The sequence below is a fragment of the Manis javanica genome, chromosome 11 (assembly GCF_040802235.1).
Source record: "Manis javanica isolate MJ-LG chromosome 11, MJ_LKY, whole genome shotgun sequence".
Classification (NCBI taxonomy): Eukaryota; Metazoa; Chordata; class Mammalia; order Pholidota; family Manidae; genus Manis; species Manis javanica.
In genome coordinates this window covers 8013135-8040621 of record NC_133166.1, presented here as the reverse complement: position 1 = coordinate 8040621, position 27487 = coordinate 8013135, and the positions used below count along the sequence as shown (strand labels likewise).

The window sequence follows — 27487 nt, the reverse complement described above, 5'->3', positions numbered from 1 at the left end:
ATAGGTCTCACTTGAACGTTTCTTTCAGTTCTGTTTCGATGCCAGTTAGGACGTCACCAGTAATCACATCAGAAACAGTACCTGTAGAGGTTATATTAGTTTACCCGGCCTGCTGTAACACAGTACCACACAACCATGGTGCAACAGAAATTTATTTTCTCACAATTCTGGAGGCTAGAACTCTGAGATCAAGGTATTGGCAAAGTTAGTTTCTCTCTCCTTGGCTTACAGATGGCTGTCTTCTCTCACCATCTTCACATGGTCTCACCTCTGTACATGTGTGTCCTAATTTATCCTTCTTATAAGGACACCAGTCATGCAGGATTAGGGCCCACCCTCATGAACTTATTTTAATTACCTCTTTAAAGATCCTATCTCCAAACACAGTCACCTCCTGAGGTCTTGGGAGTGAGGTCTTCAAATATGAATTGGGGGATGGGAGGAGATGTAATTCAGCTCATGGTAAGTGGTGAGGATGAAAGTCAAACCATAGTAGGATAAAACAGAATAGGAATTGAAAACGTCAAATTAGACTAAACTCTTAAAACACTTGACAAAATAGGGCAGCAAATTATTTGAGAGGGAGAAGAATTAAGAAAATGAGTGTTTAGAATGGCTTTTTTTTCTTTAGCAATAACAGATACGTGACTGAATGTATAATTTAAGGGAAATTTGCTAAGGAAATGGGAGAGAAAAAAGAAAAAGTAAGGCACATTGAAATGCTTTAAAAAGTAAACTATGGAAAAAGATATATGGCTTCAATTTGAAAAGATTATTCTCTAGGGGAAATTATCCCACAGTTTCCCCAAATGAAAACCTAACCAAAAATGATAACTGATATGTAAAATCTTCAAGAAATGCTATATTGAGAATCTCATTTATCAAATTACACATAAAATGCCTTTTTATCATATGACTTTGTTTTGATAAGGTAATTTAGATTGATATGAGGACTTTTGAAAATATCAAAACAAAGTTTCTGCATGTGAGATTGGCAAGGCAGACAAAAGAGAAAATCAAGGATGTATGATACAAATGTTATTTCTATCCTGGAGTCAAGAAAGCCCAAATCACTGTTGTCAAGTACAAAATGTCACAATGGTCCAGAAATAACAATGAGAATCTGTTGGAAACTCAGGAAAGACATATACTAAATTCAAGAAACCAAAATGGCAATAATCATGAAAGGCGTTTTCTATAACTGTGGTCTTTTTACAAAGCAACCTCCCAGGAGAAAGGTATGTATGTTTATCAAAGGAAAAAAGTTGTTTTAAAAAAATGATTTTCCCTCAAGAAAAGAGGCAGCAAAGCACTTTTAATCTCAGGGAGACAAAAAAAACAGCCTTCAAAGTTCATATTATGGGGTTTTGCCTAGTGTCAGCACAGCACGGAGCCGGATGGCAGAATGCTTAGCCTTCTCCCAGAAGCAGCTAATCTTTGCCTGGCAACAGGACGGGGGCTGAGGTCGAGGTGCAAATGTTTTCTCTCATTTTCCAGCAGCTAATGTCTTTTTTTCATACCAAAGAGAGATCTGTGATCTGAGCAAGTTTTCTGCCTAACCCTTGCCAGCAGCCAATTAGCACAGTGTTCATGTATCCCAGAGCACAAATGGGCATCTCCAGATACATCTCCTTTACCTTCAGACCTATGCAGGCCCGATCAGTCTTTTCTGCCTCCAGTCTTTCCGTTGGGCATCCAGTAGAGGCCCATGGAAAAGAACTGGCAAGTGGTTGTATATGGTCCCTGTGTTTGGATTCTCAGAAATTCTCAACTGTTCTGTAGCCCACATGCAGCTTAATCATTAACATTTTAGTTGTTTACTTCTTATCCAATTCTATGGCTTCTCCCCTTTCCTCTCACATTCTGCCAAACTGAAACAGCTCGCTTATCTTATCTCTCAGCATGTCTTGCCACTTGCTGGAATCAGTCTGCCTGATTTCTTTGTGACTCTACATCACTGATGAGGCAAAAACATGATTTTTTTTAATTATGACTTTTTCTTATTGGTAAATTGGGAATGACATTTTCTTGCAACATTTCTACCTCTTAAGCAGAAGCAGAACTGATTGCTGATAAGTTTTAATGTTCTCCCCTTTCTCAGTCACAAAGAAGGCAATACTAATGTCAGTGGTAAGTGTCAAGATGCAAGTAGTCAAGCAAAAACCTTACGGCAAAGAATAGGGAGTGAGGTTGCATACTTAGAAAATAGTGAACAATAACTAAGATATAAGAGTGTGTTCAGATGCTGATATGGAATTGAGACCAGAGGAACTGTTAAATAGGAGTAATATATACCTGAGAATCAAAATCATGAGTAATTATCAGAGCTTAGAAATTAAAATGGCTCGAGTGCTACTGTGGCCCCATTTTCCACCCAAACTAATTCTTGTGGTGTGCTGGCATTTCTATGGGATTGACTGGGAAGAGCTGTGTTTCCTTCTCACCAGTCTTGTGGGCACATGTACAGGGAGAACAAAGACAAAAAATGGAAATACCATTGAATGCTGGTATTTGACTTGTATTCTAATCCTGGGCAACATGTGACTGCCACATATGGTACAAAAATTGTGTTTGTATGTTATTATATCATCAAGATAAGATGAGTAAGAAAGCTAGTGATCCAGGTCTGCAATGGAGCTATTGAGCAGTTGAAATTTTGCTAGTGCCACTCAGGCATGTAAGTTTTAGTTTTAATTTAAAAACAGCTGTGTGCTTGTTATTGGAAAACTTATAAGTGTGTCTGGGACAATTTGAGCATATTAAGATATGTTTTCATCTGTAAAATGCATGAAATCTAAATACACATCAGTTATTTCTGATACTCTCCGTGTCTTATGTTTTTAAAGTATAGTCTATAATTGCTGGCTAGGTTTTTCTTAATTTCAAATAAAAAATTAACCCACAACCAGTTAGCTGAGAACTTTATTTTCTCTAATTTATTATCAAAAATGATAGATTTGTGTATGTATGTGCATGTGCATATGCATGTGTGTGTGTGTGGTTGTGTGTATGTTCTGTGTCAATGAGAGAGAAAGAAACAATGCCTGTTGTGGGCTGTTGCCTCACGATACTAGTTGATATTAGAAGAGGAGCTTTGTGCTCTGAGTAGGCAGCTCTAGGAATTTACCTGATACCCTAGGAATTTAACAGCATTTTTCAGAAGTAGATACCACACTTCTAAAGGCAGAGGATAGGCCAACTTATATTGAAACTTATTAAAGGGGATGATGTGCTGATTCTGACAGTGCTGATGAAAAAGCTGGAGGCTGATCTTAGTAAGGTAAGGAATTGTTACTGAAATAAATGACAGTTAAGTCCCTTGTTGTTCTTCCAGTCTATTGCCAGTGTCTGTGGGATTGAGCTAGCAAAGGGGATATGCAAATTACAGTCTCAGCCCTGGTACCACGCAGTGGAGAACAGCAGGGTCTCTCTGGGGCTGAGAAATACTAGTCAATAACTGGCAAGAGTCCACTCTTCAGCTATTTAGAATGAACACATTCACACAGCCTTCCACACATGGTTAAATTTCATATTAAAGCAAAAATAATCAAGTATGATAAAATGTTTTATTTTAAATAATAATAATGCTTTCTGTACATTCTCTCATTCTGTCCCCCCAAAAAAGATAACTAAAGCTCTGGAAGCCATTACATTCAATTCTGACTAAAACTCAGAGTATCTCTCTAGGAAATGTTAAATGATTCTCAAATACTGTCACAGTCTATACTGAATATTCTGTACACCAAAATCTAAATTTTAAAATTAAATATTATTGACAGCCCTTATATGAAAGAAGAAAGGAGATATCAAAAAAGATGTTAGTTAATATATAAAAATATGTATATATACATAGACACACAAATTAGGTAGTATGTAAAAATACACCTAGAATAATAGGCAAGAAAATATGTATAGCTACTGCAGACCTCAATTCCACAACACATTATAATGCCACAGTTATTATTTATAATTTTTTCCACTACCCATAGCATGTTCTGATTGCCCTTAGCCAGTACCTCAGCCAGCCAAGGCTCTTTACCTGGTGAATGGCCCAAATTTTTATTCCTAAAAGATCTGAATTTGAAGTGATTTTGCCTTTCTTTGGTTACAATAGTCACCCATTAATGTCTTACTATTAAGTACAGAAATGCTAAAAACTCCCCAGAGAATGCCCTGTATTGCATACCTACTGTTTTCTGTCCTACTGTCCTACTGTGCATCAGCAACCCAATATACCTTGATAATAAGGATTGATTACATTAATCACGGTAATATCTCTCTTTCTTATACATATGCTTTGTGGCATAAAACATCTAAAATGCCCTTCAATTAAATCTGCTGAAGGCAGAGTATACTCACCTATCCCTCAACTACAGAGAATCAAGATAATGTAAGTGGAATCACCTAAGTGCCCCTCTCCAAGCGGCCTTTGTGCAAACTGTGAACTTACCTCTTCCTTGAAATTCTCAACCAGTTTCTCCCTCCTTCTGCTTCCACCATCTGAGCTTCAAGCTCCTGTTCAGACATTGCCTCTTCTTTTTCCTTCCCTGCAGTCAGAGCTAATCACATCCTCTTTTTTACTAACTTTTACTCACCTCTATTCTAGTGTTTGTTAAAATTGCATGTTCATAAAATAGCAGCAGACTCACAGACTCCAAGAAGGGACTAGTGGTTAACAAAAGGAAGGGGTTGGAGAGGATGGGGAGGGATGGAGAAGGGGATTAAGGGGCACTATAATTCGCAATCACAATATAGGTAGGTCATGGGAAAGGCAGTACAGCACAGAGAAGACAAGTAATGACTCTATAGCCTCTTACTATGCTGATATGCAGTGACTGCAATGGTGGGGTGGGGGTGCGGTGAGGACTTGATAACATCGGTGAGTGTTGAAAGCACAATGTTGTTCATGTGAAACCTTCATAAGATTGTGTATCAATGACACTTTAATAAAAAAAAATGTATGGTCATGTTTCTGTCTTCCCTGTGCTTTTAAGTACAGAGACAATATTTTTAGTGTCTGTATGTACACAAATCATCCCGAAATATTGCTGATTTGTGTGTGAGTGGGGACTTTGAGTTTGGGGATTAATAGACACCTGATCCTTGGTTTCAGGTGGAGTATGTGTCAAACGCAAGGCTTCTATTCTATGCCAGAAAATTGACAATTTTGTATGGCCAAATACCATATTATTAGCTACTGTTAAAAGGGACAGAAAGTTTGGAAACTAAAATTGCTCACTCAAAAAGGTTCACTTTGGGGCAAGACCCCCAACTGTCAGAGAAGTTTTATTTTGGTAGGCAGAGACCCAATTCTAGAAGGGCTTCACAAATAAGTTAATAAGATAGTAACCCATGTCAAGAAAACATGGCAGAAAAGAAGCAAGATTATTAGAGTGGACATAAGTAGTCACTCCATGATCAGTGAGGACTCAAGCATTATCATGGTGGGCTACCAGTCCTTCCTACTGAGATCAAGATTAGTCCTCAAAACTACGAAAAGACTGAGCCTGGGGTGGAAATTAAGCAAGATGTGGGTGGAAGAGGCTTGCTTGCAGAGGCTAGAAAAATATGTCAGTGCTTATTTACTTCATTTACAAGTTAAGTATACAAATAAAAACACTTCGTTTTCCTTAAATCCACTCAATATCCATCCACTTTTCATGTTTTGCTTTTGTTTTTATTTTTTCAAGTATTTGCTACCCCAACCTAATTGCCTGGGATTTTTTTTCTCAAATATTTTCTATAACGCACATCACCAAAGGTGCCAGAGAAGGTGACACTTAGACCTTTCATTTTTTCCTAATCAAATACCTAACTTTAAAATCTTTTCATTTTTTACACTGAAAAAGCAGCTTATTTCCTGTTTTTCTCTTTTGCACATTTTCCTTTAGCTAGATATTGGCATGTAGGTGATGGAAGATTTACCTTAATTTCTTCTCAAAAAGCAGTTACTATATCCATCAGACTAGCAAAGAAATCAATTTTCTGTTTTGTTCTTGCCTGATATGATGCAGACAGCTAATATAAAAACACAATTTTTCCACATCAATGCCTTCAAGATATCAGGTGTCATAATTTCTCAAGTTATAAATAGTGAAGAAAAAAAAAAAGGAAAAAAAGCAGCCTTCCTCATCTGTGTTCAGGCAAAACCCGTCTGATTTTTTCACCTTTTACCATAGCAAACAATTATGCACCCACTGACACAATGCCAGTGAATTAAAATGAATTAAATGATATAATTTATGAATTATGAATTTAAATGAATTAAAAGACCTAAAATTACTTTGCAAGCAGTTAGAGCAATCTCTTAGAATTTTGTTTTCACCAAAACCCAACTGCCCATTGTTACGAGGAATGTAAGTGGATTTTTTTTCCAGATGAAGGTATCAAACATTGTCACTAATGTTTTCCCTTTGCTTATTTCACCCATCCCCTTACCCCTCCCCTATGGTAACCACCAGTCTTTTCTCTGTGTTTATGAGTCTATTTCAGTTCTGTTTGTTTGTTCATTTGTTTTGATTTTTAGATTCTACATATAAATGAAATCATATGATATTTGTCTTTTTCTGTCTGATTTATTTTACTCAGTATAATACCCTCTAGGTCCATGGATTATTTCTTTAAACCAATTAGTCAGTAGCTTTGCCATTAATACATTCTACTCAATGTCTCTCTCATTCATTTTCTATGCCAGACCTGACAGAATAGGTAATCCCCTGTGCAAGTGTCTCCCAATCCTTGCTGCATATATCCATGGCGTACTTTATCAAATAACCTTGTGCAGGCCCCAGACACAGAGCTTCTTATTTAATAAATATGGAGACCTGAGCATCAGCATTTTCTTAGGTTGAGAACCACTGAGTTCATTCCCACGATGTGGGCAGGTGTAGAATTAGCAGTATTTATACAACCACAGGTATACCAAAGGTGAACACAGATATCCACCAATTTACAGCATTCTCTGAACCCCTTCTCTGCACCACTAGACAACTTTCTTTTAAGCTTAGTACTCCTCATACTAAGAATCAAATTCTGCCCTATTCTGAAGGACATCTGGCTACGACATTAGTATCTTGCCTAACTCTTCTTAGCCTCTTTTCCTGAGAAAGTTGATATTATTAAAACCTCTACCGCTGACACGGGAATACCAAGCAGAGTACCTAAAGCTATAACCTCAGCACCTGCCTGTCCCTGAACCCCAGATCTCACACTAAATTAGGTCCTTCTAGAAGAAAATGTTTGTAAATAGCATCAAATACAACTACACTGATGTAATATAGCTAGATGTGGGGGAGGAAAGATAATTCAAATGGAGAGTTGGAAGAAACAGGACACAGGAGTGAGTTTTTAAGGCCCGTGAATTTGAGGAAGCCGAAGCCAGAGTCAAACCAGAGTCCATCACATCCCTTCAGATGCTCATGTTTAGACACCTAGGTGTCTGTTCAGGGGTTGGCCTACCTGAAACCAGGACACCTTCCTAGACATACCTTGCTTGTAACTCTCAACCTTCTCTCCCAAACTCTCATTTTACCTATTTTCAAGCATGTCTGCTGATAAAACCTCAATGAGTAAGGAGATAAACATTTGGAACTTCAAAATATTCCTCTGATATTCCACTATCATTATACTGAAACTCTTCTAATGTTAATAAAAAGAAAAGTTCTCATTATTTAATCCTATTATTCTCTTTTGCTAGATTATGGATTTATTACATTAATTAAGTTTTGGATGTTATACCAATCTTGAGTTTCTGGGGTAAATTCCATGTGGTTACTGTGTAAAATTATTTTTGTATGTTGATGGATTTAGTTTGGTAGTATTTTGTTGAGTGTTTTAAATTTATATTTACAATGAATGAAAAGAAAAAAGGAAGTATATCCAAAGCACAAGTGGGAAAAAGCAATCAATAAAAACAGTGCCTAAGAGAGCCTAGACGTTATTTCTAGACAAACACTTTAATCAGCTATTTTAAGTATCTGCAAAAAGCTATAGGAAATCAAGAATAAAGAACTAAAGTATTAAGAATCTTTTATTACCAAATAGAAAATATTAGTAGAGAGATAGAAATTATTAAGAGAAACCAAGTAGAAATTTTGGAGTTGAAAAGTACAATAATTGAAATGAAGTATTAATTAGGACTTAACAGAAGAGTTGAGTCAGAACAAAGAATCATTAAATTTGAAGATCATTCAATTGATATTAACCAGTTTGAAAAACAAAGAGAAAAGAACAAAAATAATACTCTTTCCCCCCGTTCTCCCTCATATGAGTTCCCAGTAAATGATACCTATGTGATTAGTACATGTTTAATTAAGCTTGATTGATCCTCATATCAGTTTTGAGTCCAGAGCCATTAGGTAATCAAATCTCTAAGAAATTCTTCTATTTTTTAAGTGATTATATTTAGACATAATTTTTTTAAATTTTTTATTAAGGTATGATTGATATACACTCTTATGAAGGTTTCACATGAAAAAACAATAGTCATAATTTTTTAAAGGATAGAGGTTCTCAAGTGTTTTGGGCACAAAGAGCAAATGATAAACCCTCACTGAACAGGCAAGCTCAACTTTCAAAAGGACACAAGGAAATCAGAGATGGGGATAAATGGAATTATTAGTCTCACTGTCTAGAAGCATGTTAAGTAGTTGGGGAAAAAGCTTCAAACATTAAGTTCATTCCTCTGATATTTGAAATGAGGACAGGGATTGTCAGCTGGACCCAAGGAAGAGCATGCAGACATGGCTGCTGAGTCCATTCCATCCCTCCGAATTCCTCTCTGTCTGTTGTTTGGCTGTGGAATAAAATATATTCCCATAACTCCACATCAATAAAAACAGTGCCTATGTTATTTCTAGACAAATACAAGTACAATAATTGAAATGAAATATTAATTATTTCATCATGAATATTTCCCTAAACAGTCCCTAATAGAATCTTTCTCATTTCATGAATTATACTACTAATTACTTGGGAAAAACAGGTAATAAGTCATAACAACTTGGGACATTTATAGAGATTCCAAAGTCCTCACGGATACAGACCCTTCTGTTTGTAACCTTAACTCTTTCTGAGATGGTCTCTGCCTGCTCCTCTGGCCTTCTACCCTCTATGATTCATTGCTGTTTTCAGAACGGGCTTCATGAATATTTTACCTTTCTACGGACCCCTCCTTAGCACTGAAGATAGGGAATTCTTTTTTTTAGCTTCCTTTCTAGTGTAAAGATCTACTGCAAGGAGAATAGATTTCTCCTTTCCTTAAAGTAGCAATTTATACTTTACTTTGAGCACTGACCCTTGTAAGAAATGCATTTGCCAATTTTTCCTAACTGGAATAGAAGATTAGAGGAGTAGGAAGAAAAGAGACTTGGAAATATTGATAGATGAATTTGTTTAAAGAAAAAGGGTGGATAGGTTGGGTCTGTAACTATTATATTAGAGAAAAATACGAAGAAAATAATCTCTTTTTTGGTCCTTGATCTATCTTTTTGGGGGCTCCTTCCTTCCAGCATCAGAATCATTTGTTGTGATTATGATGTCAGGTTGTCAGCTCCAGTTGTATTTGCTTTCTGAAGGATGTTTTACATTATCTTCTTTGTTCATTAGGATAGACTTGAGCACATTATATTTTTTCTCATCTGAATTTCCAATGATATTAGCATTATTACTCCATAAATTATTTGTGTATTTGTGTTCCACGTGTTTCTATAATTGTACATCATAAATATTCTTAGGCATGCACGGAATGTTTGCTATTCATTGGAAGAAGCATTTGAGCTCATACTGAATCTTCCTTCTGCCAGATGGCATCCCTGATGTTCAAACATTTGTGACCTTCTTTGCTTTCTTGTTTCATTTACAGACATTACCTTTGACTTTTCTTACATTTTCAGTATAGGTGCCATTGCCCCTTAAGTGCTGGTCCCTTGCCTCTCATCTAACATAAAAATCCATCCTGTGCAACACTTGCATATACAATTTTTATGCACAACATTTTTCATGTTCATCTCAAATGGCAACAATGATTCTCATCACATATGGAATAAATTCATATGCCTTAGGCTGACACCCATAGAGTTTTGCTATTTTGTTCCTATCAATGCACTTTTCTCACTACTCCCCCCTTTTTTTTATCCATACCCATCAAACTATTCACTTTCTCATTCTATGTCCTGGAGAAGAGTCAGAAAGCAGGAGAGATGCAGGCCAGGGCTGGGCATAGATGAGTCAGCAAATGTTCTCTTAGTGATACAAGATGAAGAATGAGGTTCTTACTGATTTTTATTAACAAGAATCCTTACAGGCTACAGGGGAAAAAACAGATACTCTAATTCCAGTTGGGGATGGGTGAAAATTGATTAATGGAATTAGAGCCTTTGTGCAGCTGTGACAACAGGGATCTCTAAGTTGTAATGTAGGTGATTAGGTGAAGGAATAATTCCATAACTTCTGTGAATTCCCATCAAACTAAATCCAGTTTCTTGTGAGGCTGAAATTGTTAGAGTTGGGCCTGAAGGCCCATATGCCAAAATGACAACAGTATCGTTTTGTCTGGAGAAAGGAGTTTTTTCATTCCAAATAAAGGAGTTCTCCAGCTGGACAGGTAGATGTGTGGTGAACTCTTCACGGTAACCCTCAGAAGCAGGTGAAATCTACCCTGACAAGGAGAGCAATAGGCTGTTAACATCGCCACATTGATGTTTAGGGCCTAGCACATGGACATCCTTAAGTACAGAGGATGTTGGAATCCACGGTATTGTCTGTGGTCATGACAAGAATGTTGGGCCAGTGAAATGCTATTCATATGCATTATGTCCATCCTGAACTAATTCCACTGTTATTACCATGAATGATGACTTTTAACCTATAGCCGTGTCTAAAGACAACTTCCCACATTGGATACAGGTCCTAGGGCCTTGACTGAAGTAAAAATATACAAAAGCCATATATATATAAATGGTGTGAGAGGTTTTCCTCCCTAAAAGTTGCTTAAGGGATGGACTCTGCCTTTTGAAATATTTTATCTCCTGCTTTATCATATACACTGCCAGGACTTGGCTGCCCAGGTAGACACTCAATAACAATTTGCTGAGTTGATGTTTAAAAAACATACATATATATTTATGGTATTTTGTCCTCATTCCCAGGGGGCAGATTTTAGAATCCTTATGGGATGGCTTTTACCAAATATGCATTGAGCACCCACTGTGCGCAGGCACTCTTCCAGCTTTCATGGATGCAACAGTGAACGGATTAAGCTTTCATTTCTAATACAAAATACCACAGGTTTTTCCACTCAAAAGCTCTTTTGCAATGCTTTTTTTCTTTTCTTGACTAAATTAGAAAATGTGCAAGTCACACAGGTTCACTCTGCATGGGTGTGTATGTTTGCAAAACACACAACTGGAAGCACCTGCTGTCGTGGAACGCACTGAGCACAGCCACCCAAGTGAGGTTCCTGCTGCTCAGTCATTACCTAAATGAACCGGGGAAAGTCATTGTTTACTCCTGTTTTTTGTTTGTGGTGTGTTTTCATGCAAATACTGTTGTTAGGCAATACTTTGCTAAGGCTAAGAACACCTACTGCAGATAGACAGCCTGGTTTTGAATCCTGATTCCGCCATTTGCCTCTAACTAGCTGGGTCACCTTGTAAAAGTGTCTTACCTCCTTTGTGCTTCAGTTTTCTCATCTGCAAAATAGGGATAATAACAGAACATTCCTCATGGGATGGTTCTGAGGATTAAATGAGTTCCAGTATGAGAAGTACTTAGAACAGCACCCAGCATATGGTGTTCTATATGGAGCTCTCCCCACTACTACTATGACCAATACCTCTCTTGCAGTATTGTTGGAGAAACATGACCATGCATGTTAAAATCTCCAGCACAGTACCAGATACATAACTACCTAATACATGGGAATTATTATAGAACTGACTAGGTGGTTTTCATTACTTTATGAGCCTCAGAAGCATTACTTTAATGAAGAATAGTAGGAAATGATAGTAAAGTTTATGAAAAGAAATTTTGCTAGGAAGAGGGGTGGTGTAGCTATCTTAAAAGAGTTGTCTACATATGTAGACGTTACCTTATTCACTATTGGTCTACTGATACACTAATCTCCAATAGACAGAAGTAGTATGTGTTGGTTTATTATTGAATATAATATACATATCCACTATAATCATATTTTTTTAATTCAAATTCAATCCTTGTCAGTCCTCATGTAATGTATTAAGGTGGAAAATTAACTCTCAGGAGCAAGTCCAAACTATCACTGCCACCCTCAGCCCCCCTTGGGTCTTTCACAGTCTGACCTTTCTCACCTTTCCGGTTTCACTTCTATTGATCCTGCGCTGCTCTACATTCCATTCTGACACGCCAAACCACTTTCATTTTTCAATTACATCTGTGCTCAGGCTTCCTATGGGCCTGTGCCTTGAATGCGATGACTTCCCCATAATCTACTCAGCCAGATTAAATAGCATCCCCGCTGTGAAGCTGTCCTTGACTCCAACAGCTAGCTGCTCCTGCTGAAATCCCACAGGTCTTATACACGTGCCTCCAAAGAGCATCATTTACATGGCTTTGAAATCACATCTCTCTTTGCAGCATCACGGAGTGAGAGCCATGAGGACAAGGGCCATTCTTACCCATCCTTGGAGCTTAGCATGGAATGGGTACAAGACAGGATATTTAATGAATAAACAAATGAGCAACTTAGTGAAGGGAACAAGGTACTTTGTATTATCACCACTTCACAGGTAAGAGCACTGAGAATTTGAAGGTTAATCAGTATTGAGGGCCAATTGATAGCCTGCCCCACACAGACTCTCAACTTTGGGAGGGCTGGTCCTCTAAGATTCCTTTTCACAGATTCACACTGACTAGTTATGGCCTGTGAGTACAGCCTGGCTCATGCGACTTGAGGGCAATGTCTGCTTAAGGCAGTGGATCTCAATCCTGGATGCACACTGTAATCACACGGGGACCACTACAGTTTGCTTTTAATCCCCACTTAAAACAGTTCATAGCAGGGTGCCTTGTCACTTAATGATACCCATAAACGTTTTTGGGAAAAGGAAAAACAAACTCTGAAACTGCCTTTCTTTCTTAGACTTCTAGAACTTCAGCTCTTTTTGGTTCATTATCACTGATAATTTTGTTCCTACACCAAATTCCTTCAAGTTTTATCATTAGTTTAAGTGATGTTAATCTGGTTTTCGCTCCCTTACCTATTCCCCAAGCACTTGTCTGCCCTTTCCCCAACTCCGCTAAGAAGCTGTAGAGTATACTGAAATCATAGTCATTAAAGGTTGGCTCCAGGTGAAGTTCTTAGCTGCATAGCAGGCTTTCATTTGCAGCTACTCATCCCTGAAATCTAAGCTCTTAAAGTGTACACCTATTTTAAAAGTGTAGTTTCAGTAAAAATTCCTAAATACTCCTTAAATGAGTTCTATCATTAGCTAAGAGCATGAAGAAAAGGAGCTCCTGGGCTGCTGCTGTTTCAAACCTAGAGAGAGGCGCCAGTTCTCTCCCGTGATCCCAGCACAAATAGGTCATATATATATCACCTGCTTACTTCCTTTGGAATTCCAAATTCAGTTATTATTTCATTGAATTGCGCATTAATTAAACATGATTATGTTACTTCCTTGCTTAAAATTCTCCTATGGCTCCTCAGAGGTTTCAGAATAATATTCAGACTTTTTACCTTTTACAATGTGTAGAAAAGCCCTACATAATCTTGGTTTAGTCCCATGTCCCCACTACATCCTCCCTTCCAGCCTTTCCAAACTACTTTCAAGGCCCTAAAGGCATACCTTTGTTTCTTCATGCCTGTGTTTTATTCCTCCTAGGCTGCCCTTTCCCTTCTGTTACTTAACCCAGACGTCTGCTATTCATTTTTCAAAAGGTAGGTTCAAGTGTCACCTACACTGGGGTGCCTTGCCTGACATCACCTATGATGGTTAATTTATGTTTCCACTCGGCTAGGCCATGGTACCCAGACTTTGGCTCAGACATTATTCTACATGTTTCTGTGAAGGTATTTTTTAGATGATATTAACATTAAATCAGTAGACTTTGAGTAAAGCAAATTACCCTTCATAATGTGGGTGGGCTGCATTCAATCAGTTGAAGGCCTTCATGGGAAAAACTGAACTCTCCAAGCAGGAAGGAATTCTGCCAGCAGACTGCCTTTAGAGTTTAACTGCAACCCTTGGGTCTCCAGCCTGCCTGCCGACCCTGCAAATTTGGGACTTGCCACATTCCCATGACTGTATGAATCTTTCTTTGTCTCTGTTTCTCTCTGTGTCTGTTTCTGTGACTCTCTATTTCCCTCTCTCCTTGCACACACACACACACACACACACACACACACACACACACACACACACACACACACACTCTGTTGGTTCTGCTTTTCCGGGGAACTCTAATAGTTCCCCCAAACAGATGCTATCTCCTCTCTCTGTGTTCTCCCTAAATGTTAACGGCCCCTCCTCTCCCATGGCACTCATACTCTACTGTGCTGAATGACTGACGAGACTGTCACTTTTGAAGACAGGGACAGTTCTTTATTTGACTTTGCATTTCCAGAATATTAAATGAGTCCATCAAAGGTATTCTTCTTTTCTGTTACAGTATTTTTTATTTCTAGCATTTCCTTTGATTTTTCCATAGAGTTTCCACCTCTCTGCCTCACTACCCATCTGTTCTTGCATGATGTTTACTTTTTCTAGTAGAGCCCTTGACATATTCATAATTATTTAAATTCTCTATCTCACAATTCCAAAATCTACACCATATCTGAGTTGGAGGTCCGAGGATTTGTCTCTTCAAACTGTTATTTTCTTACTTTCTGGCATGGCTTGTAACTTTTTATTGAAGTCAGATACGTTTTATTGGGTGACAGGAAACCGAGGTAGACAGGACTTTAACGTAAGGATTTATATTAATCTGGCAAGGATTGTGCTGTATTCTATGGTTTTCATAGCTATAGGTGCCAGAGACTTCAAATTTCCAGAGTGTCTTTGTTTTTGTCTCCACTCTGCTCTGTTGGTACCATGGTAAAGTAGAAGGGAGGGGTGGGTTCTAAAATACTATGATTGCATTGCAGCTTTTAGTTGGCCACTGTCTTAGGGCTGTGACCCTCATGAATGTTTTCCAATGGTATGGTGGACTCCTTCTCCCTTTTCTGGTTACAGAATTCCCAATCTATTTCCTGGAAGGCCTGACCTATGCAGGCTGTGTTTTATTTCCCCTTAGGTGAGACAGGATGGCTGGAAATGCCTAGACTGAGAGGAAATCCCTTCTTCCAGCAGGGATGAGGCTCAGTAGCTATTTCTTCTGGATTAAGGGCTTGGCTATGACCAAGGCTCTGGGCATGTATCATGAAGGTCACACTCTCCCTCTTGCTGACAAATCCAGAAGAGAATCTTTCTCCCATTTTCATTATTAAAACCTGATAGAGTTCCTGGAGGTAAAAAAACTCCAACTGTGTAGAAATATCCCCAAGAAAGTGGCTCTCGGGAGTTCCTCACTATCACTATTAGTCCATCCTCAATCTCCAGCCAGCCACCAAAATGCTTACATGTTCCTTCCAGTTTATGGATCCAGCTGCTTCTGCTCCTGACACCCAGATCTCAGCTGTGTTCCCATGGATGCACTTATCTCTGCAGTTTTTGGGGTAGCAGTTTGCCCTGTGACCTCAGTTCTCTCATGGGGCCATGAAACGTTACTGATTTTTCCATTTGTCTAGCTCTCTCTTGTGGGTATGACCAGGGTCTTAACATGTCAGTCCTGGAACCAGAAGTCCTATGTTACTTGTACGTATAAAATACATATCTTCTTTTTTCCATCTATGGTCATTTTTACCTTTTCCTAACTACTGGAATTTTATTGTCGCTCAGACTTCCAGAAAACTGTCTAGATGCAGTTTAAATGAATCTTTGGTAAGAAGATAATTTTTTCCCCATATGTCTGTCAGTGGGATTATCTAACTTACACATTAGTATTCTGACATGAGCCATTCTAGATATGGTTTGATGAAATTAACTGAAGATGAGAACCACCAATGAAGAATTTAATCAAGATTAATACCTTCATTTAAAAGGTTGATAAGGTGGGTGAGCACATTAATGGTTTCATCCATTAAATCTTTTGGTGCTAAGAATTGATTACCCTTGTATTACCTAGGTAAAGAATTTTTATTTCTTGGCAGACAAAAGATAATTTATTAATTGAATGACAGTAATAATTTTTCTTAATTGATAAAAGGCACAATTTTTGCCTCAAGTTCTTACCTTGGGCTCACTGCATATTGTGTTCTTTTTAAATCAATCAAATTTTAATAGGGGTCGGGGAGAGATTAATTATCAGGGAGCCTCCTCATTAAAAGATACATTTGCCAGTTGAAAGCTGGTAAACATTGTTTAAACATGTTCAAATATTGTTTCAAAATTAAACAGTGTTTGGTGAAATAAAATATTTTAAGACATTATCTATAATATAAGTCTCTTGTTAAAATATTTTTGTAGCATTATATATGCATACTTTAAAAACTAGATATAATGCTTGTTTATATTTCCTAAATTGTATATAATGAACAAATCACTCTTTTGTGCAAAGAAGAAAACTGCTTAAAGACTAATTCATAAAATTTTAGGACTTGAATGGAATTGGGGATTTATTAAGCCAGATTCCTAAATTCTTCAGTTGAGGAAATGGAGGTACACACTGAAAAACCAATCTTCCTCAATCTTCTCCTTTCTCATTTTCTGCCTACTAGAATAATAACCATTCTTAAAGACTCTACTCAAATATACAGGCTTTGGGGTTTCTGTCATAGCATGTCTCATGTCTCTTACCAGTTGTGAAATTCTTTCCATGTAACATTAATAATTAGGAGAAAGAAGGGGGAAGAGGGGATAGGGATGATGATAGCTTCTCCTTACCATTTGTTGAGCACTTAGCTAGGTAGCTTACTTATATTAATTTGTCACAATACCTTCATGATATAAATATTATTCCTATTTTGCAAATAAAAAGGAAAATCAAGCAGGTTGAGAAATTTTACAAATTTCCCTTGTCACAAACCACAAAACTCAGGGTTTTACACAGCTTTATATTTGTCCAAAAGTTGACACAGTAAGTATTCAGAAAACATATTTAAAGATTCAGCTATTTAGAGAGCATTTTTGTATTCAAGGACCAGATTTTCTATGTTTATCAGTATCCTGTTGATACCTCACTTAATTCACAATTAATAGCCAACTCTGACCACAATTAGTATTTGAAGTCCAGGTTCTGTAAGCAAAAATTTTCCACCATGGAAAAATGATCACCACTGCTGCCATATGCTTCCTTGTTCTCGTTATTGTACTTCAAAATGCCTTTTAAAAAAAGATGTCTTTTCACTTTCCTTTTTAGACACCAGCCCCTCAACCACACACTAACCTTTTATCTCCTAGCTTACATTTTATAGCTAAATAACAATAGCTTACTTATTCAGAACTTTTATAAAAATTATCCCATTGGATAATTCCTTTGGAAACATAGGAAAGACATTATTACTTTTATTTTAGTGATGAGTAGCCTTAAATCTCTGAAACCTTCATTGATTTGCGTAGAATTCATGTGATTTGCCTAGAGTTCATACAGCTCTTAAACTACAGAGCCAGGCCACAGGGGAACTCGCCGTCTCCAGATGCAGTATTCTTCCCTCTAAGTTATGTGCCCTGATAATACAAAACCATTTTCTTTATCACACTTTTAATGACCCACTATAAATTCTGCTACAGTTTGAGTTTCTATTCCATCCTTACTGGACCTTTTTGATCTCTTAATTTTTTAGCTTTGTTCCAATCAGAGATTTTAGTTACATGCAACAGAAACTAACTCTAATTTAAGCAGGAAAAGAATTTGATCTAATTGACCAATTAAAACAGGAAAAGTATTTGCTGCGAGGATGTCAGATAGCTGAGGGAATCATGAGAAACAGGTTCAGAAACAGGTGGAAACAAGGGAGGAGGGCAGCAGCCAAGACATGGTGCAGGACACAGAGTGCACCCCTTTGCAGCTATTTCTGGCCTTGCTTCCCCTAGTAACAGGATGCTGTTCTCATAACTGCCATTGCCCACCTCTCGAATGGTTTCCATTGTCCTTGTTTCTTTGCATCACTATCATCTGTTACATGATGGGTATATCTCATTGGCTGAGTATTGATCATGTGGGTCATATTCCATCCTCAGGGGAAGCTGGGAAACCAAGTCCAAATATTTTTAGTCTCCATCATGGAAGGTGAGCTCTTTCTCCCCACAAGCTCCATTAAGCAGACACTTCACCAAACATAACCAGGGGGCTGAAACAGTTAAAAGTCTCCCACTCTGACAAAAAAAAAGACCAAATGCCAGTACTGATTTCTTTGTTTTTTATGTCCTTCCTTTAGGCTAACTTTCTTTGAGACAAGAAACATTTAATTTATAACTATGACTCAACTGTCACTCAGACAATAATTACCCTTGCTCTGCAGCATTCTGAGGGGTCTAAACTTTGTCATATGCATTTCAGTCATCTCCTAAATTCCTTTTTCAAAGTTATCCTCTGTTATTTCTTTCAGATGAATGGGCCTCATCAGGGCCTGACAGCATAAACTGGTGCTTTACAAAATATTTTCAAAGCATGAAAAATATTTGGCATCTTTCCATATCTTGGGATTTCAAGATATGCCTTGTTATGTTAAGAATTCTAAGTATTTCTTTTATAAGCAGTATGTTTCTGAGGCTGAATAATCTTTTCCTCTGCAGTATTTTTGAACAGTGGCTTCGAAGGCACCGTCCTCTTCAAGAAGTTTACCCAGAGGCCAATGCACCCATTGGACATAACCGTGACTCCTACATGGTTCCTTTTATACCTCTCTATAGAAACGGTGATTTCTTTATTTCATCCAGAGATCTGGGCTATGACTATAGCTACCTCCAAGATTCAGGTAAAGTTCAGTTCCTTTCATATGAATTGTTGAATCAAGCGTGACCAGTTGCTTTTGAGAAATTAAAAAGAAACTTACATTTTTATAATGTTATCCCCAAACCCTTTAAATTGAGAAAGCATATTTCAATTCCTAACTTATCAATAATTTATTTGTTCATGAATCAAGTTGCAAGGGTCTTTAAATTCCCATTCTGCTTAACATAGAGCATTTTATGCACGGCAACCATGGGAAGAACACTGGAATTAAAATCAGGGGAAAAAAATGGGTTTAAGATGTGACTCTCTCAGCTAACTGTTTTGTGACCTTGGAAATTTTAACTTCAATTCCCCGAATTGAAGTTTCTTAACCTGAAATACTGGGATCAGAATACATCAAAGAGTGCTGTGATAATGAAACAAATGCATGTGTTAAAGAACCTCATGCAGTGTGACACAAGATCATATCTAGCAGTTTTAGAATCACCTTTGAGAACTCCTGCTTGTGTTGCCAAGAAAAGTTTTGACATTTTGATTTTAAGCCTAATTAATAATAATCATGATAATAGCTATTATAATAATGTCTATGACTATGTTTAAGATAGTAATATAAAACTCTAGGGTTGTACTTAGATCTGGGCTTTCAGTAAGCTTCCTGAGTAGAGCTGTCAGTATCTTCTTGATAAATAAAGAACAGATAGTAACGTCTCCCCTACCCAAAAGCCTGCTACATGCAGATTCTGCACATGCATCATTAGTCAACCTTATATTAGCAAAGTACTATCATCCTTAGAAAGAGTGAAGACATTGACACTAAGAGAGTTTAGTGACTTCCCCAATACCACACACCACTATGTGGAGGAGCCAGATTCCAACACCATGAGTTCTCTCTTCATTTCACTACTCTGTCCCTCCACTCTAACACAAGAAGGTCTACAAGCAAAAACAGTAAAACAATATATGACTTGTGGGTAAGGGGTATTCAATAAGCACTGATGTTTCACTAAGTTCATTGATAATTCATGAAAATATAAACAGATAAGTAAAATATAAAGAAATGAAGAACATTTACCAACTTCGTACTTCCTGTGCTAGATTTAATGACATAAATGACTAAGACAGTTCCAGACCTCTAGGAGCTGTAAATTCAACATGGAAGTCAGATAATTGTGCAAGAAAACATGAGACATCAGGCTGTGTTACGTGAAATGAAAGAGTTACAAACAAAATCCAACAGGAACACGAAGGAGAAAGAAATGACTTCTGAATAGTTCAGCCTCAGAAGAGAAGTCTTTGATGAATGAGCAGGCAATGGCAGATAGAAAAAGAACAGGGACTATTCTAAGCTAGGAGAGTAACAAGAAAAACAGAGGTGTAAAGTGTACAACGTGTTTATGGAATTCTAAATTCTCCTATTTGAGTAGTATAAGAAATGGACAATTACACTGAGGAGATAAATGGAGTCATTTTTTTTTTGTAATAGCTAACACATTCTGAGTATTTTTTAATGTGCCAGTAACTCCTGTAGGTGTATACTGCATGCATTATTTCCTTTGATCTTCACCTCTACCTTATGAAGTAGGTACCATTCTTTTATTTTCCTTTTCACAGATGAGAAAACAGAGGCTTAAAGAAAATAATTTGTCCCAGGCCATCTAGTGAGCATGTGGCATAGCAAAACCACAATTTAGGGCCAACAAGAGAACTTGTATCTTATCAACCTTTCCCTGCCTTTTAGAGGACCAACAGTTGCATAGATACGGAACCTCTTCCGCTTTATCTGAAGATCATAGCCAATGGAAGAAACACTGGCTGGCAGATAAGATCAGTTCTTTGAAAACCTTGAGGTCACTGAGAATATGGGATTTAACAAAGGGTGTGGTAAGGGGAGGGGCTTCCTGTGAGCTAAAAAGAGGGACAATCTCAAGTAACGTGTGTTCCCTTCTTTCCATAAACACCCACAGTACAGAAAGAAAGGAATATATTGGTAATGGGTTCTGAAAGATTCACCATTTAGAATTCTATGATTTCCTTTTCCAGACCATGCTCATCAAAAGCATGGCTCATGCTTTTGAACACACTCTTCTCTCTGGCTGAACTCTGATCCTATTTATGTATTTGCCAAACTTTCAGGTATGAAATAATTTCATACACATACATAGTCATGTTTAATCACTCCTTTATTTATTAGTTACATGGTAAGTTTTCTATGTATCATTTCCTTCTCTACCTTGTCTAAGAGCCTTATAAGATGAAAATTAGTATCTTTCAAGCTTCTCTAGTCTAAGTACCAAATGGTATTAGTATAGGATGAAATTAATGAATGAATTTGAGTGTAAGTGATATTTATAATTTTCTTTTAATCAGTACAAGTAATCTTTAAACCAATTAAGTATCTCATAATCTTTTAACCAATATAAGTAGAGCTTGCTAGAGAAGTATCACCCTCATTTAAAACCCAGGTCATTTTTAGATATGCATTTTTAACATATTTTATGACTTCTATCACATTAAGTATTTTCTAGGGGGTTTTATTGATTTATTTATTCTTTCTACATACATATATTTAGTAACTACCTTGGACAAGGCATTGTCTTTGATGCTATGGATGCGGTGGTAAACAACAGTTTCTATCTTACCTCCTAATAGAAAAAAAAGGCCTTAACTCCTTACCTAATCACTCATCTATTATTTCTCTGGGTCAATGAAGTAACATTCAGGAGGATGTAAATATGACAGGAAAAAATAATTAGTTCAAAAAAAGGTATTGATTATGGATTTGGCCATATTGTTGAGTAACAAAAGCCATTGTTGAATTTTAAACAGATCATGATCAGATTTGAGATTTCAAAAGATTACAGTTAACTGCAGCATGTGAAAAGTTTTGTAGCCATTGTAAAGCACATTCAGGAAGGCCAGCAAAAATCCTGTATTGCAATTTGACATTATTTTGAAGACAAAATTCACAGAACTCAGAAAATGATTTATATACTAGATAAGAGAGAGGATATAGTAGGGATGCCTTTAATCTTTCTGGCCTGTGGAAGTGATGAATGGTGATAAAATTCACTGAGACAATACCAGCAGGAGCAGGACCGGACACAGAAGGAATCCCATGGATGTATTTGTTATACAGTGAAGTGGGGTGATACAAGACGTCAGGGTAAATATGTCTCTGGGGCAGTTGGGTAGCCTTGAAACTCAGAAGAGATTCTGGCCTAGAGATACTAATGTGGCACACATCAACATAAATTACTCTCTTTGCTAATCTTTACGATCCTATGTAGTCATGCTTTTTATTGTTTTATAAGTAAGTAAATTGAAAACAGGAAGATAAAGTGATATTTCTAAGTTACAAAGCTAGTAAGTGGCAAATATTGAATTCCAAACTAGTTCTCTGCCATTACTCCACACTAGAAAGGGTTCTCTTTAGTCCCTATATGTTCCACACCATTGTTCCTTCCCTTGTGTCCAAATGGGCACATTTTAGTGAAAGGGCAACCAAAACCATTGGAAGAAAGAAGGGGGAGAGGGCTCAAAAAATCACATTAGGGGCTTAAAGGTGTTTATCATTTGTTTCTAGTGAAATTTTGAAAGATAAAATTGATTTGAAATGTTTCATCAATTTAGAGCAGTTTTCGTACAGCAGTGAATCCATATCATTAATTTTAGAGAAGTCTGACTTTAAAACAACAGCAACTGCTTACTTTGTATTTTGTAAATTATTCTATGGCTGCTTCTGTTGTACCTTCAAGGAGTTTTAAATGTATCTCTATTCATTGCTAAACTTTAAGTTTACTGAAAAAAATTCTTAAGATTTTCTTGATATAATTTAGTTCAAGAAGTTCATTTTTCATCATTCAGGTACTCATGTTTATAATTCCTTAAGTGTTTCCAGTGAAAAGCAGCTGATGACTATGTCTGACCTTTGCCAAACATTTTCTTAGAATTGGATTTAGTGATGCTTTTAAAAAAGGCGTAACATGTGATTTTGCTGCCTGCATAACCGATTACAAGGTGAGGCCCAAAAGCTTTGGCAGCGAAGGGTTGTGTCCTCAGTGCTTTGGTAACTGCAATCCTGATTTCTGTCTGGTCTGCTCTGTGGAAAGCTTCCTTCTTCCAATGTATTCCAAAAGACCTGGACGTCTGATTTTAAAAATGAGAGGGGGAGACATGCTCACAGTAACTGGAGTCTCATTCTGCAGATGGGGTTTGATGATGCTTCTATTCATGGATTTGGTCAACAGCTGTGCCTGTCTATATACAGGCTCATGCTGCTCCTTCTGCCTGGGATGGCTTGCCCTCAACATCACACGTTCAAGTTCTAGTTCATTCTAGAATGAACTCAGTAGGCTAGTCTTCTGGGATGCCTTCACTGACTCCTCAGACAGATACAGGAGGTCTTTCACTTATGATTCTATTGTATCTTTTACAAAATTTCTGGGATAGCATTAGTCTTGAAATAATTTGTTACTTGCCAGTCTCCTCTTCCAGTTATTATTTCCTTCAGGTCAATGATTCTGCTCACTATCTTTTCACCTGCAACAGCTGGTACCTGGACCACTACTTGGCATGTAGTAGTGTTTCAGTGAACATTTGCTACATGAATGAATGAATGAAGAATGAAAGGGAAAACAAATGAGGCATAATACTTGCTCTTAAAAGTTTGTGATCAAGTCTAAAAAGACATACATATAAATAATTGTAACATGAACAATTTGCCACATGTCCACGAAGCAAAGCAAGAGTCTGAAAGACCCGAGAAGAAACTTGAACTGAATCAGTATTCAAAATAGGATGAGAAAGAAAAACCTCTTATTGGAAGCTGGTACTATGGGAAATACTGATGAAATTATTATGGAATAACAAGACTTAATAACTTATAAATTGCTTTCTATGTACTTTGCATATATTAACTTACTAAATTAAGAATCTGTAACTGAGAAAGTTTGCCTGTAATGTTTTTAAGTTTGCCAGGTGAACTTTCTCAGTTACAAATTGTTAATTCAGTAATTTAGGATAATGGTCCCTAACAACCACATATGTTTGTTGTGTGGATAGATGGGTATGTGATGTGAAAATCATATAGCACAAAAGATTATATGATCATTCTGAAAAGAACGGGTAACAAGAAAAATGGAATTTTAAGTAGGTGAGGACGATAGAAAAATTATTATCTTGAGAAATAATTTAAATGTGTGCTGTTGGGTTCAAAACCAAATAGCTAAGAAAGTGTGAATTTTAGTTTAAAGTTATGAAGAAATATAAAGTTTCTCGGAGAGGATAGTCCTTTGGTCCTAGAGATTTGAGACCACCTGGAAAGACCTGGAGGAGAGAAATTACAAGAAAAGCTGAGGAGCAGCACAGACATCAAAATAGTACTTAAAAATTGTGACTTGAGCGTGAGCTGAGGGCCTTGAACAATAAAGGAAATCATATTTATTGTGTCTTATTTATTATGTCATATAGTCTGTACTACAAGTAATCTGCATCTTGTTGGATATTTAAAATGTACTATATATTGAATTAATAGCAATATAATCTAGGCATGTATAGTCTCATTTTCAAGATAATTTATAAAATACACTAAGAACAATACCATGTGAAGTAATTATTCATATTTTTAAATTTCTCCTGAATTTTAGCTTTGTGGGCTTTCAGTGTTTACATTTAAATTAGTTATCATTCAAAGTTACATCATTTTTATAATTTGCCTGATAACGTTTATCTTTCGCAAGTTCCTGTGCTTTCCTGATGAAGACAAACACTACAGTGCGGTACTGTTCCAATCATGCTCAATGAGTTCTAAGAACTTGAGATGGACCTTAGTGGCAGCTGGCCAGAAGGGGTGTCAGGGACAGAGGAACGGTGACAGGAGAATCTACATAAAGTTCCAGCTCTATAGACCCACTTAAGCCAGGGAAGCTTCATTTCTGTCTTCCTTGAATGAATATTGGCCTTTAATATAAAATCAGTTTTAACAAATTCTCCTGCTAGAACTGTTCTAAATATTATTGAGTTTCTGGTGAACAGTGAGACTCTCATCTTAAATTTTACTTCATGTTTCCAAGATATTTCATTAAATATTCCTTTTCTCTTTGGTTTGTGGATTTCATTTGTATTATGTATGGTGCTTATATATAATTGGCATCCCAAATAGCCTAAGGTACTTTATCTTTTATTATAGTTGGCATATAATTAATTTTTTTAGATTTTCTGAAATGCAAATTGAAGAATTTCTGAAATGCAAATTGAAGAAATGCCACAGAATCAGATTAGATAAAGAGGGCACTTATTGGTTTACAAATTCCAGGGAAGGGATGAACTTTCAAACTGTGGTGGGGGAAACAGGTATGTAGCTGAGACTAAGGAAGAGCTGGAAGCAGGAACTAAGCACCCTAAAAACTCTCTGTCATTGTCCAGCCATTGCCTCTACTTCTTAGCATGTGTAGACTTCATCCTGTGTTCCACATGTTGAGAAGTAAGGCTGTTCTGAGCTCCTGAGCCCCTGACTCTCAATTTTAGCTCAGTGAATTCTGGGTAATGATTCTGATTAGCCATTAGAGTCAGTGGTCCAATGAGTACTAATCAACTACAGCCAAGGGAAGGGGTCATCAAAGAATGCTACAGTTCCTGCACCAGTCAGAAGCAGATATAGGTTCAAATATCCATGTCTTAAATAAGCTGGTTTATTTATTGTTCAAATAATAGTCTTTGTGTGTTGTCAAATATCAGCTCCATAATTTCAAGGACCAGACTTGCTCCTTTCTTGAAGTCCCACAGGACCTAGGGTCTGCCCTGGACCACATGGTCCATGATAGTTCACCCACACTATCTGCCTTCCAGACAGGCAAAACAGAAAAAAGGGAAAAGGTGAAGGCATACTTTGTCTCTTTAAGGGAACTGCCCAAAGTTACATATATTACTTCTGTTCAAGACTTGAGTCAGAGAGCCATAAATTTCCTGCAAGGTAAGCCCAAAATACATTCTCTTTTTTCCATTGTATCATAAAATGACTATAGAGCATCTTATAAATAGCGATGGATACTTTAAAATCAAGCCAAAGATACAATAAATTATTAACTTCAACTTCAAGGAAAACAATATGAGAGGCAATGTAATCCTAACATAATACTTGGTTCAACAGTGAATAATATTTAAATACTAAAAATCATGAAAAACCTAGATGTGGATTTGCCCCCAAATCATGATGTCATACCGAAAAGCTCAAGAAAAGGGAACTTGTAAGAAAGCTAAAATTATTGTTTTTATATAAGGAACTCCAGATATAAATGTTATAGAATTAAGAGATTGCAATATTTACCTATTTATTAGAAATATGGATGCAAATACCAGAATAAATAGCCAAAAGAGTTACAGGAGCTCAATTGTGGGCAGGCATTGTATAGCTTACAGATCAGATTACCTACAAATTACCTATAAATTTTAAAACATCCCAAAGGTGGTATTGTTTTATTATTTTCCTGATAAAGAAACTGAGGCTTTGGTGTATTAGGTATCCCAAGCCTTTACGGCTAGTAAGTAGCAGAGCTGCCGTTCAAATCGAAGCGTCTGACTCCGAAGTACTATGCAAGGGTGCTGGCGATGATGACGATGACGGTGAAGACCACAGTAACAATATTTGGGTGTCTTTCTCTTTCAGAACCGGACTTCTTCCAAGACTACATTAAGCCCTACTTAGAACAAGCAAGCCACCTCTGGCCGTGGCTCACTGGGGCGGCTGTGGTAGGCGCTGTCCTCACTGTCGTGCTGGGAGGCCTCAGGAGCCTGTTATGCCGTTGCAAGAGAAAGCAGCTCCCTGAAGAAAAGCAGCCACTGCTCATGGAAAAGGGGGATCACCACAACTTGTTGTATCAGAGCCATTTATAAATGGCTTAGGCAATAGCGAAGGGCCAAAAAGCTGATCTCACTCTAACTCAAATGATGTCTAAATCCACAGGGGATGTCCCAGGAGAAACCCCTGGTATTTGTCTGTGAAGACCATTATCAGAATTGTAACCTAATACAATGCATGCCCTTCCAACTCAGGTAGGACACACCTGTGCTTGCCTTACTGTTTTTGGCCCATCCCTTTGACAGCTTTTCTCAAGCACACAGTTCAAAGAAAGGATGCCATTTGGGAATAAGTAACTGTGATTTGTATCAGAATGAAGGTGCTCTTACAAAATGTGCGAATAATTTTGATCTTTTCCTCCTGAGTGTTTAACGGCATATTCTTTTTTATTGTTCCCTTTTTTGATCTTAATAAACAAATCTTAAGTAACAAATATACACTGATTTGATTGCTTTGAGTTTGAGAAACCCAGTGTTATTTCCCTCAGAGAGCATAATGTTTCCCTTATATCTTACATACCTGCTCCAAAATGTATTATGGACTTCAAATAGAAAACAACCTTCAGCTCTTTCGTGACACAGTTCTGATTATACATTTGAAGGTCATTGAAAACAAGGGCCCCACCCTTACAACAAAACTAGTTAAGTGCCTGTCTATTTTCAT

At 37.2% G+C, this 27487-nt stretch overlaps 1 protein-coding gene across 1 annotated transcript in view; it reads left to right on the top strand.

Annotated features, from left to right (window-relative positions):
• Positions 1 to 27241, top strand: part of TYR (tyrosinase) — a 95801-nt gene extending 68560 nt beyond the window's left edge. Inside the window, exons 4-5 of the mRNA XM_073215662.1 lie at positions 18810 to 18991; positions 26633 to 27241. Coding sequence (XP_073071763.1) covers positions 18810 to 18991; positions 26633 to 26859 — 409 coding nt within the window. The 3' untranslated portion in view covers positions 26860 to 27241. The remainder of the gene's footprint in view (positions 1 to 18809; positions 18992 to 26632) is intronic.
• The last annotated feature ends 246 nt before the right edge of the window (positions 27242 to 27487 follow it).